Raw genomic sequence first — 12,601 nt, 5'->3', positions numbered from 1 at the left:
TTGTCAACAAATGCACGCTGTCTTGAGGTGCGTGTTATTCAGCTCTTTGGCGAGGACGTTTCCTCCACGTTTTAAAGGCGTACGATGGTCAAAGGAGGCTTCAGGCATCTCGTCCTCCCGTTGTGAAGTGAGTAAGGAGGATCCCTGTGCAGGTCTCCTGGGCTGCTGGAAATAGATGAGCAGTTTTCCCCACAGTCGGAGCCTCTTCAGTTAGCCTGTCTGTCAGATGGGCGATCAACAGAGCAGGGTGTTCAGAGAGAGAGAGAGAGAAACGTTATTATCATCCGCTCTTTCTCTCAGTCTTAGTTGTGGCTCACGACCAAGTTCCACCTGCTCGCGAAGCCCTCGGGCTAAAGTTGAATGTCAAGCAGAGAAAACAGCAATTATCCGTTTACAGATTCTCTGTTTCACATCTCTCGCTCTCTCTCTCTCTCTTTGTCTCTCTCTCTCTCTCTGAAGTTTTCACACATTCCTTCAAAAGCTGTCTGCTGGCTTTCTAACAGGTGCTGGAGCTTCCTCACACGTTTCGCACACGCAATTAGAAACGTTGAATCATGCATGGCGGCGGAGGTGTCGATGTGGTTGGTTTCTGTTAATGTGGAAACGTCATAAATAAATGAAAGCCCATGCTAGCCTTTTAACATCCGAGCATGCCGAGCTTTTATTACAGTGTCACTCTGCAAGCATCTGATAAATGTCATCGGATATCGATTGCTGAAATGAGTTATCACTCTCTGAAAAGACGTGACACACACACACACATTTGATTTATTTCTCTTTGTGTCTTCGCTGTGCTCTGCCATTTTTGTCTGCAATCATTTCCATTTCTGTCTTTGTGTGTGTTGAGTCCGTCTTCAGTGTCACTCCTGATCTTTAGGAATGAGTCTAATCAACCTGAGGTTCAGGTACGAAGCTACCATGAACTTCCTGTTTTGCATCAATGTTGGCGACCTGTGCTTCATCTCTCTTTGCTGATCTGATGAATAGTCTCATCCTGCTTTAACAGATACTTTCACTCAGTGTGAATCCTGTTGAAGACGTCAACAGAGGCTGGTCTCTCAGTGTGCTATTCATGGTCTCGGATACATTCAAGTTTTAGGACATAGAAATGATCATCAAGGCAGCCGTGTGTTTCACAACACGTTAAAAACTCCTCACTGAAGCTCTAAGCTTCTGTCTGATGGATCCTTTAACAACAGACTGTCTCAGAGACGTCACCCGATGGTTTCTGAGGCGGACTGTTGATGCCCCTCCCCCCCTAATGGCTGCCATATTGCTTCATATTCTCTCAAACTAAATTTCGATCGACCTCGTGACGGGCTAAGAGTTGGAGCTCAGGCAGGCCTAAAGCCTCCAGATGAACATCTCCTGCACAGTCAGATCAGCCACGCCCCTTATTATGAATAACTCACCCTACTTTGTGATAATTAAAAAAAAAAGAAACACAACCTCCTTGCAGTGTGTGTGGATCAGAGCGTTTAGTTCAGTTTTAGTCTTTTGAAGCTCGTTGGAGACGTGATGATGACACTGAGCTGAAGGACTTGTAGAAGTTGCTGCCATACTTCGGCAACATGAACGTGCAGGATTCAGATTAGTTACTCCTGATTGGTGACTTCACACAGTGATCCATGTCGTGGGTTTGAATGAGTAAGTGTGACCTGCAGTGCGAGAGAGCTCGACGTGAACGGCACAAAACAAACTCAAGTCCGTTCACTGTCTTTCTTGAGTAACTGCAGTTTTCTGCGTTTGTTTCATTTGTCATCACAGCGGGTTACTGCTTACGTCTAACAGAGAGGTTTCCCACCTTTTCTTTTTTCTTTGGCCGATTTTATTGCCCTCACTTCAGAATAACTTCGGTTAATGTGTTTCGAGCTCTGGGATGGGTGTCTCATGCACTCGTCTCACACTCAGCCTGCTGTTTAAACAGAGTGTGTGAGAGATAAAGGACGGGACGTGTGAGTGGAGAGCATTTCTGGGTTAAAAGCACAACATGTAGAAAACAGAAGTACAACTGAGGCAAACAGTAAACAGTATAAGTCAGTTAAAGTCAGCCGAGTGTGAGTAAAGTTAAAACGTGGTGAATGTTCCAGGCTGTTACCTGCTGCGCTCACATGTCCTTGAAGTCATTCAGGTGTTTTTTCTTGTGCGAAGGGTTGCAAGAAAAAGTCAGCAAAAAACTTACAGTGAACAGACTCTGCTGTTTGCATTCCTCCAGGACGATGTCTGGGAGTGTTCACGACAAGAGTGCATCCCTGAAGGGGCCTATTACATAACGCAGGGTGAGAAATCCATAGTGCAAGAGGCACAGACAATTTCCTGCACCTACATCACGTCTCAATAGACTAAAATACCTTCAAGTTTATAAGGAGCAATGCATGTTTGACCTTTCACTGCATGGACCGAAGCTGAACGCATTGAGTTTGCACCTGAAGTAGGTGAGCCAATTTTCCTGCAAGAGTCTGTGTAATAAAGAAGTCAACTCAAAGCTCTTCACCTCTAAAAGAAAACCTTTTTCTCAGCTCCATAAATCGCTCTTATTCCAGGAACCAAAAGTGGATTTTCCATCTCATTTTGTGCCGTTGAGGTTATATTTTCATCAAACATGTTGTTTTCCTTTCTCAGATATTCTCATAACCATTTAAATACAGACAATAACACCCCGTCCATCACAGCAGAGCTTTTAACAACAGCCAAAAAAATTTCCACGAGGTGTCTCTGAACTGTGATTACAGCCCCTGTTCCCTTTTGAAGACAGCTTTCATAGGGAAAAAAAAAATCAAAGCGCCGGCGTTCAAATGTGTGGCTGAGATTTAGCCCGAGATAAAGAGAGACTCTTTCTGCTCTGATTGGAGGACGGAGCTGTTAGCTGTTCATAGAGGCGAATGCGTTATCATAAATGAGAACATCGACGAGACGGTGAAAGTGAAATAAGCTCGCTGTGTTAAAACTGCCACATGTGAGCAGACGTTAAATATCTGAGAGACTATAGAAGCCACGGAGCTAAACGCTATCATCACATCACAACCCACGAGAGTACAGATACAGAGACATGTGACCCGATGCACAGCTGCAGGCTGGCTTTGAAGCACGCTGCATTTTATTAACTTCATTTTTTTTACATTTTTTTTATCACCATCAGTGATTTGAGTTATGATGGCGATGTGTGGAAATTCAGCGCTCCAGTGTTTTGTATATTTCTTATGTATTAGATTATGAAGGTGATTTAAATGTGCATAATTTTCCATATTGTTTGGCACATGAATAAAACAATTTTGTGTGTTTTTTTTCTTGGATGGAAATGAGGCCGGTGTTTAACCTGAACCTTATACTGTGTTCCAGTTAAAACAGGAAGTGGGAAATTCCGACTTCCCAATCAGAGGTGTCAACTGGAACACCCCGTGAAGTCGTATTTACTGGTCAGAAAGTCGGAGTGGCCCGAGCTTCCAACGTTAGAATCCAACATGGCTGCTTCATGCCTCAACACATTAAAGCTGTTTCTATGATGTTTATTGGCTGCTTGCTCCTCTCGTGATCAAATCAATCACAGCGACAGTCTCGTGACGGTTCTCTCTGTGGACATGTTGGCATTTTATGTTTGTGCACAAACTATCACGCAGTGCGTCGTTATCGTCTGGCATTAGCTAACAAATCAAAGCTACTCCTGGAGGCGGCCATGTTGCTTTCCCGACTTTGCAGCTGGAACACGCTGGTGTGACGTCGTTCCCAGATCCAACTTCCCAGTCCTGAGGTGACTGGAACGTAGCATTAGTTATAAACTCCTCAGGCCACGAGTGGCATCATTTAATGTTGTTGGTTGCTAAGGACATCACACTATGGTCTTTGTTGGTTGCTAAGAAGGACATCACACTATAGTCTCCCACTTCACTTGAATCTTTGAAATGCTCCATATTGAACAAACAGCATTTCAAAGAAGGGTGCAGAGTACGATGTGATGAAGAGTCTTTGAAGAGTAGTTTGGCTTATTTCGGTATTCAGCTGTTTTCCAGCTCGACTAATTGGCTGGAGCAGATAGATGCTGAGGCTGCTTCAGCACAATGCATCATGGTACATGGAGTCCCCCTAACCATGGCTTAGTGAACAGGTGAACTCAGATCACTTCATTAGAGTGGACATAAAGACAACATGTGGTGAAAAATATCTTTTTAAGTTCGCCAGTGTTTTCATTTCTTATAAAATATCTTCGTACAGAGAACTTCCTCCTAATAAAGTAAACATACTTTTGATTCACCCTGAGAGTCGATGTAACTCGGCCCAGTTTAGTCAGCATAAATAGAAGGCATCAGACATGTGCATGCAACCAGACCGCACCAAGTCAGCGCGTCTCCTGACTTACAAAAAAAACGTCTCCAGAACGAAGACGCACTCCTTTAGGTCAGACAGAAAATGCTGAGATGACAACTTCAAGCCCACTAGTGTCCTTGTCTGTTCCCATCACCTCCGCCACTACTGGCATTTACTGGACTCACTTCCTTCCTTTCATGCAGCTGCTCTACATCCAGGTTATCGATTTCAGGGGTTTTTAAACTCTAAATCTTTGAGCTAATGTTTGCATCGTATCCAAAGATCTACAGGAGACCATCAGCTGATCAGAGAGTTTCCTTTCCTTGAGACTTTTTAGACACATTGAATGTAAAGGTGGCTTATCTTACTTTCCCAGATTTCACTGAGTTCGGAAGAAGAATTAACTTCAGTAGATTAATAACCTCATAAAGCTGACTGAATCTGACGCAGCTTTCAAAACTGCTGACTGTGTTGGAAAGTGAGCGGGTTACACAAAAACAACTTCCTTTGGTGCACCCGAGCTTTTCACCTCACACAGTATCACACTTCTTTTTTATTTAAACGTTTTACATTTGTATAAAATAATTAACACAACCAGAATGTGATTATTTGCCAAACATTGAAATCCTGCGTTTGTCTGAAAATTGCACAAAGACAAAACATCGATAATAAAAACCTAAATCTGTCATTGTTTATGAAAAAGAATATTCCCAATTTAAATGTGATAAAGGCAACAACTTTATAAAAAACAGTTTGTACAGTGGCAACAAAAGACTCAACAAGTTGTGAAATGCTTAAAAAAAACAACTGCTGGAACATCTCAGAGTTCATAAAGTTATCTGGCACCAGATTAGATACATGATTGAGTATAAAAGCAGCATCCCAGAGTGTCTGAATATATGTGAAGCAAAGAGAAGTGGTTCAGCACGCTGTGAAAAGACTGTGCTGACAGAGTGCCAGTGCAACACTTTGACAATAATGATTTGTCAAAATCAAACTGAATAGATTCTGCAGACTTCATCGTCGACAATGCATGATGTTAAAGTGCTTCAGGTGTGTGTAGTAACCAATGTTAGGTGGCCCTGTTGTCAGATGGCCTTGTATTACAAACAGACATGACTGTACAGCCGACATCGCTACATGGGCTCAAGAGCACTTCATGTAAACGCAGGTCATCGCTGCATACACACATGCTCGCTGAAACTCACCACGCCATCAGGAAACTGTATTCAATCCAGATCTCGAAACACCTGAAAGCACTTATAAGATAATCCTTTATTCATCTCGCAAACTGAGAGATTTACAGCGTTACAGCAGCAGCAGAGTAGCAGAAAAAAATCACACGGGGAAAAATTCAATTAGATTAAAATACTAAAATGTTAAAAAAAAAGTGACAAAAAATTCAAAAGAGCCAGTAGCTTAAAGATGTAAGTCTGTACAACCTGTATGAAGTATATCGAGGTAAAAGTCGATATTTGACTCTAGGCTAAAGAGGAAATAGACCACTCGGCTTCGTGCACAGATGCATTGGTGCATATAGCATGGACAGCCTGCAGCATTCACACCAACCATGTGAAGCAACATGTGCTTCTCCTCCAGGGAAGGCCTGACTGGACAATGCAGATGATGAACTGGGGCTGCTGCAGTGCTGACGTGTCACCCTGACGTGGACAAAGGTTGAGGGCATTATGAAACGTAAAATACATTTTAACTGTTCGACAGCTGAAACCTTGTTCAAATGACCCCGTCTCAAGATCTTTCAACCACGTTATTCACATTCAGAATGGACCTATGAAAAATACACGTTTCAAAACTTCATGTTTGTATGTACTATTTGTAATTAATTACATGTTTGATAAAGGATTCTAAGGCAAAGTTCTGTTTTTATTTACATTTCAGAGGAGATCCCAACTCTCTAGGAACTGGGGTTAAAAAGTTTTAGGCCGTTTTTTCAAGATGATTTCAGAGAACACATGAATCAGCAGCAGATAAGAACAGTCAAACAAGTGAACATACAAACGTGTGCAGCACTGATTTCAAGCTCTTTTGTTCTTTCGTGACTTCTCCTTTAAATGAATTTTGTGTTCAGTGCTGTGTGTGCTGTAAAGATCCTCCAACCTTGATCATTTTCTTTGATCCCACTCTCGATCAAATGATCCGCGTTGGATGAGATGTGTGGTATTGCACTCATACCTGATTGGCTCAGTACATCCATTCAAATGATGGCACAGGCTTTCAGATGACATTTTTGTTCTGTATCTTTTCACAGCCTTCGTCTAGACGCGTCCGACAGTCATTCTGAAATATTAACAGCGAGACATTAAGAACATCCAACAAAGCTCCAGCCTTCAGTCTCCTCTTAATGGCTGCCTAAAATGTCACATTTTTCATGTTTGTCATGTAGCCTCGGCTGAGCAGCGTCTCCCGAGCTGAATAAAGATGTGCGAGAAAAAGAGCAGCAGTCACCTTAAAACAAACAGCGTCTTTACCCAGCGGCTCTGAGATCTGTCCCAACATCTGTGAGATCTGCAGGGACGTAAAATGCAGGAAGACTTTCTGTCCTATATCTCTGCTGCTCGTTAGTCTGAACTCCTGAAAAGCACATTGACGTCAAATAGCTTTTTTCTTGTTATTACATAAACGCTTTGTCAATACACGGGGTGTGACTTCTTGTAGCTGGGGGGTCGGCAGGGCAGAGAGACAGAAACCAGTCTGGGCATTGAGTTTGGAAGAAAGCATCACTTGAGGCATTAAAATAGTCCCACTGGCAATAGTTGTGTTTTCCTACTGGGGGGGGGTCAAAGGTTAAGTCACAATGGGATATGAAGATATGTGATACAATGTGAACAGACAAGACATGATGTGATGTGATGTGATGGAGCAGATCTTACATTTGAACCAAAAGTAAACAACAGATGAGTGTGTCTTTCTGAGGCTGCTTCGTGGTTGATTTGGTGACTGTGTGGACGTGATGTTGATTAGTGACGGGAGCGATCTCTTTGTTGGTTTTAATTTGAGATTGAGCGAACGCTCCATGAGGTCCCTTGTCCAACTGGATCTGCTCTGTTTAGCTTGACGCACGCTCGCAGCGACCCCGCTCAAAAATAGAAGGGAGTATTCTGAGCGGAGCAGAGTCGGGGGCGCAGCACTGCTGGCACGCGTCACAGATGGAGCTGTTGTTAGCGGGCCGAAACTCTGACGTCAAAACAAAGTGCAAAGCATGTTGAAAAACACGGCACAGTTCACGCCACGAAATGTGTAGCCTCGATCAGCCTCCTCTGAAATGTTCACACTTTGCGTCTCCTCCCCGACTGTTGCTCGTTGTGGGTTTTAAAAATCGCCCGATGAAGCCTGACATGGTGTGGGGCGTTTCGGTCGCTGGAACATTGACGGCTCTCCTGTTGAGTAAACTGGAGCCTCTCTGCACCGAGCACTTCACTCCATGAAACGACTTTATCAGTGGAACTGCTCGTTGGTAATAGCCGTTATGAAAACCTTTTGGATTGCAGTGTGTGTGTGTGTGTGTGTGTGTGTGTGTGTGTGTGTGCGTGTGTGCGTGTGCGCGTGTGCGTGTGTGTGTGTGTGTGTGTGTGTGGAAGGGAACATGAAGTTCAACATTTCAGCTCATTTCTGACATTCTTGCTTGTTGTTTACTGTTTTCCCACTCGCCTGGTAGGGGGGAGTCTTGCAGAGGTACCTCGGTCGATTTCAAGATCAATTTGAGCTTTTTTTATTTAAAGGAATCAACTCTGATGTTCTTGTTGTTGTGTATTTTAAAATTGAATTCTGGAAAAGCCGCTCCGCTCTCTCTGTTTTGTCTCGTTGTGTTTCTTGTTTTTTCCACTGTGAAACTGGAGGCCCGGCACTCCCTGATTTTCTCCTTCTCTTTGTTGTAATAGGCTCATCTCTCCTTCTCTCCCCGTCTGAATAAAGACAGTAATGGTCCATGGAAATGGTGCCAGCACAGTCATGCCTATAAACAGAATCTTTCCCTCTTATGTGCTGCACCGTGTGAGTGAAAATGCACATTTACAAGGATGAGAGGATGTATTTGTGTCACCCATCTCATCGGGTCATTGTAAGAGACTGTAAAAGCCCCCCGAAAGAAAACATGTGATCAACAAAAGAAAAAGGTCCGAGCAGTGTGTTGATTCTAAATGTTCTTCTTTTCTTTTTGAATACTTGATGATTCAGTTTTGCAGGATATCAAGGTGAACTGAGAAAGCGCCTGTGACTGTTTGTGATTGTAACCACGTGTCCTACCTGTCCTCAGGTATACATCCGTATCCTTGACAACGAGTGGAACGTGTACAGGCGTTACACCGAGTTCAGGGAGCTCCACAATCACCTGAGAGTCCACTTCCCACAGGTGGACACCTTCAACTTCCCGCCCAAGAAAGCCATCGGGAATAAGGTGAGCTTCTTCTTTCTTTTTTCCGTCGATCCTTTCAGAAGATGTCCGGCCGATGTTTCCTCCTGCTGGACAAGACGAGCACGACAGCTTCATCGTCTCATGTTCCCTGTTCTCATGTTCCCTTTACAACATCACAGAACATCAATCTCTTAAAAATACTTATTATTGATTTAATCTTCAGACTGTATTAAAGCAGAGTTATCCTTTCTATCCACCAATGAGAAGCTTTCACAGTAGACCAGGAGTTTGTTTGTCTTTGTGCATGTTCAACCAAACTGCTCAGTTTAACAACGTGCTAGTTTCAATAATAAAAGAACTTCTAAAATAATATTAAAAGAAAATATAAAAGATGATTGACACACGTTCACATTCTGCTGGTTTACAGATTACAGTTGTACAGAACACAGTTAGCTGTAGCTAGCTGGTTAGCTTAAACCGCTGTTTCTGTCTTTAATACACACTCCATAGCTACCAACATGACATTCTGCATTCTGAGCTTTAATGTAAAATATATAAGAGCTGACGATGAGTGCAAGAAGACAATGAGACAAGGGTGAATTTGTCTTCACCTGATTGTGAGGTAGAAATATTTGCAGTAAGTTCTGTCAGCCTGGAAGAAATGTGTTGGTCCGGTTAGCGTGACTGTTTGGACTAACAGAGGTTCATTCTATGTGAATGAACTTTATAACCGTCGTTTTGTTGTCCATGTAACACTGGCTCGTTGTACTGGAGAGAAAAACACAGACAGAGCTGCTCAAGTTAGCTTCCCTTCACATTAAAGAAAAGAAACACATATGCTACTAAGAACACGGCTTTTCTGTACATAGCAAGTAAAACATTTCTTTGTTAAGTTATATTGAGGAACACTGAGAACAGTACTGAACTATTTAGTCAGAAAAGTTCATCGTCAGCTTGTGTTGAGCAGATTGTTTGTGGGTTTTTCATTTAAAAATCGATGCTCTTTGTTTTTGGTTTTGGAAAGGCCACAAAGAAACCACCTTCCACAGATGTGCTGTTGATAGTTCTGGATGTTTCTGTGTGGACAATCACTCTACACTTAGAGGAGAGTTGGCGTTTTTAACATTTGACCTACTTTTTTTTTAATCCCTGAGGGAAGTTCTGGTTTGGTACTGGTTGTGGACCTGCACTAATGGAGAGGTGTCAGAGTGGGGCTGCTACACACTGCTACGCAGGGAGCACGCCAGAATATTTGGGGGTTCGGTGCCTTGCTCAAGGGACTTCTGCAGCACTCAGGAAGTGACCTGGCACCTCTCCAGTTACCAGATAAACGTTTGTTTTGTGGTCCACACTGGGACCCTTCAGAATGGACGACTGCCGCCCAACCCATAAAAGATTGTGTACCAACGCATCTCTAACCAGTCGTAAAGATTTATATCAGCCAATGAAAATGTATCTTAGGTTGTAAAATGTTCAAGTTTTCAAAGTCCATCTTTTATACTCTTATACAACATGCAGACCGATCCACTCTCCCAGTTATAAAGGAAGTCTCTCCTCCTTCTCCTCTGCTGTTCATCCTGTTCTCCGCTGTCCCCCTCCAACCTTTGGGAGATAATTTGGTTTTGACCCCGATTCTCTGGTTTGGTAGGATTTCACTCTTTCACAGCCAAATTCTCCGGTCGGACTCCCCACCTTCAAAGACACTGCACTTTCACGGCTGGAAGCTGGACTCGACCATGAGTTGCAGAAAAATGGGAGAAAAGCTGGAGTTTCTGAGTCTCTATGACTGTGTGGTGAAATGCAGCCGTCTATCAAAGGGTCATCTAGTGTCTGCAAAAGCTCTCTGCAAGCCCATTACACTGCTGGTTTGGGTGAATTATTGGTTTTCACCATCTCCAGGAGGTCAGCCATAACTGTGAGGAGAGCAGTGATACGCTTTGACCACATGTTTAACACTGCGACTCCACTGCTGGATGAACCAACTCACTTAATGCTCAATTCGCTCTTAGTGTAAAGTCTCACTGGTGTGTTTGAAGAAACTTAACACCAAACTTGTTCATACACTGGGCAGAAGTGTTTTGAGTTTTGCCCTAGATGCATTGATTTTAAGTGTAGTCAATACACCAATGATCCCACTGCTGGAAGTCAAGTTTCACCATGGAGACCAGCTTTCCTGTTCCTGTTCCAGTTCATCACTCAAACCTGAAGTTATGTAGAAAGAACAAAAACAACATTGATCTCGGCCTTGTTTCCTCCTTTTCTAACCAGGGACCGTGTTCTTAAAGATGTATTTCCAAGCACTGCATGTATTTATGATGAGAACTCCCTTCACACACGGCCTTCGCTTAAGAGGACGTTACCATGAGCAGCACACAGTGACTCACATGCTGCGTATTTATTGAGTCTCAGCTGAGTGTGTTGGACCTTTGAGCCCGTGTTCCTACGATGTTGTCATCTTGTTTGTGCTGTTTTATGGTGTTTGGTTGTTTTCTATTGAACCCTGTTTGTGAAAGTGTCTGCTTGATGTAAACACTTTGTACTTCAGGAGTTGGAAATAACTGCTGAATAAGACTCAGCCTTTCGAGTTTAAAGCGCCTGGGAGGAGATTTTGGGTTATGATGGATTGAAATTAGTTTGGATTCCTTTTTATGGCCTTAAATAAGCAAATAAGGTCCAAACAGGTTGGTCCTATGGATTTGATTTAAAATGCTTTTTAAGCGGTGACAGAGGGCATATGTGTTTGTTGACAGACAGCAGGATCAGAGTTTTCTCCTGTATAAACTACTTATGCATGTGCATCGAGATGTGAGGTACCACTCTGCCCACAGACGGATCAATCGATTACAGGAGCTTTAGTTAGTTACCTGTTTGTTCTCTGCCAGTTTACAGTTCAACAATGTTTCTAAAATGTTCTTTTTTTTGTTTAATCATGTTGTTCCCTTTGAGATTTTCCCTGTGAGGTTCCCTTTGGTGTTCAGATACAGTTAAAGTTAACCTTTTTAGAGCTTACTTAAAAAGGTACCGCTCTTTATACTGCCCCCTTGTGTTCAGCTTTAAGAAGGCGAGCGTCCAGAAGCTCCAGGTAAACCAAGGTGGGGCAGTGCGAGTGAAATGTGTTGTAATGTCAGCACGCTGCGGTGCAAATGTGTCTGCCGCCTGAATGATTCTCAAAATGATCTCAGTACTGTGCGATAGCTGTCACCTTTGTGGAAGCATCGCTATAATTATCTCATACCAATATTTCAATGTGTGTTGCTGTATGTCTTCCAAATAAAGAAATATATAAGAACCTCTTTTCCAGTGGAGACCTGGGCAAAGACAGTCAGCAGCAAAAACACAAAGTCACACACAGAGATGATTTAAATGTAAATGGATATAATTCTATTGCACTCATTGAAAGGTATTTATTTTTCTTAGGAGAACACGGTATCATATGAACAGCTATCAAAATGGCCCGTTGGACAGAAAGAAGCAGAAAAGTTGCTAACGCTGCTGTGATGAGGTGAGCAGCTCGTCTCGTGCCGAGTGTTTTCTTTCCCTCAAGAGGGAGAAGAATCTGTTCGCACAGAGACGTCTGGACTGCTCGCAGACTTTCACTAAAAACGACGGAGAACTTTCTAGAAGGTGATGCTGTTTTAACCATGTCGTGATCAACATTTAGAAAAAAAATAATTAAACATCAGCCATGCATGGTCAGGCTCTTCAAATTTCATCGGCGAGGATGGAGAATATCCTATAGCCCTAAAGCTAATGGAAAACATGAAGCCCTCCGAGCTGTAAAATTAATTGAATTCAATAATTTGGTAATTCAATCACAAGCTCCTCTAGCAACAGAAGTTTTAATAAAGTTACCAACAGAAACACAGAGCTGTAGGCCTTCACAGCCAGAACGACATGAAATGAGGGAGCAGGTGGAGGGCTTTGTAG

The 12,601-nt window shown here is 42.9% G+C and overlaps 1 protein-coding gene across 3 annotated transcripts in view; it reads left to right on the top strand.

Moving 5' to 3' along the window:
• The window catches only part of snx29 (sorting nexin 29), a 123,865-nt gene that overhangs the window by 89,165 nt on the left and 22,099 nt on the right, over positions 1-12,601 (top strand). For 2 of the 3 annotated variants that reach the window (XM_079372537.1, XM_079372536.1), the window contains exon 19: positions 8,576-8,716. In XM_079372537.1, coding sequence (XP_079228663.1) covers positions 8,576-8,716 — 141 coding nt within the window. Of the gene's footprint in view, positions 1-8,575; positions 8,717-10,322; positions 10,998-12,601 lie in introns of those variants that run through there. The other variant, XM_079372538.1, reaches the window with a different exon arrangement.

The sequence above is a fragment of the Symphodus melops genome (assembly GCF_947650265.1).
Source record: "Symphodus melops genome assembly, chromosome: 21".
Taxonomy (NCBI): Eukaryota; Metazoa; Chordata; class Actinopteri; order Labriformes; family Labridae; genus Symphodus; species Symphodus melops.
Note: the sequence above shows the minus strand (reverse complement) of the source record. Positions and strands in the feature narration are given on the sequence as shown.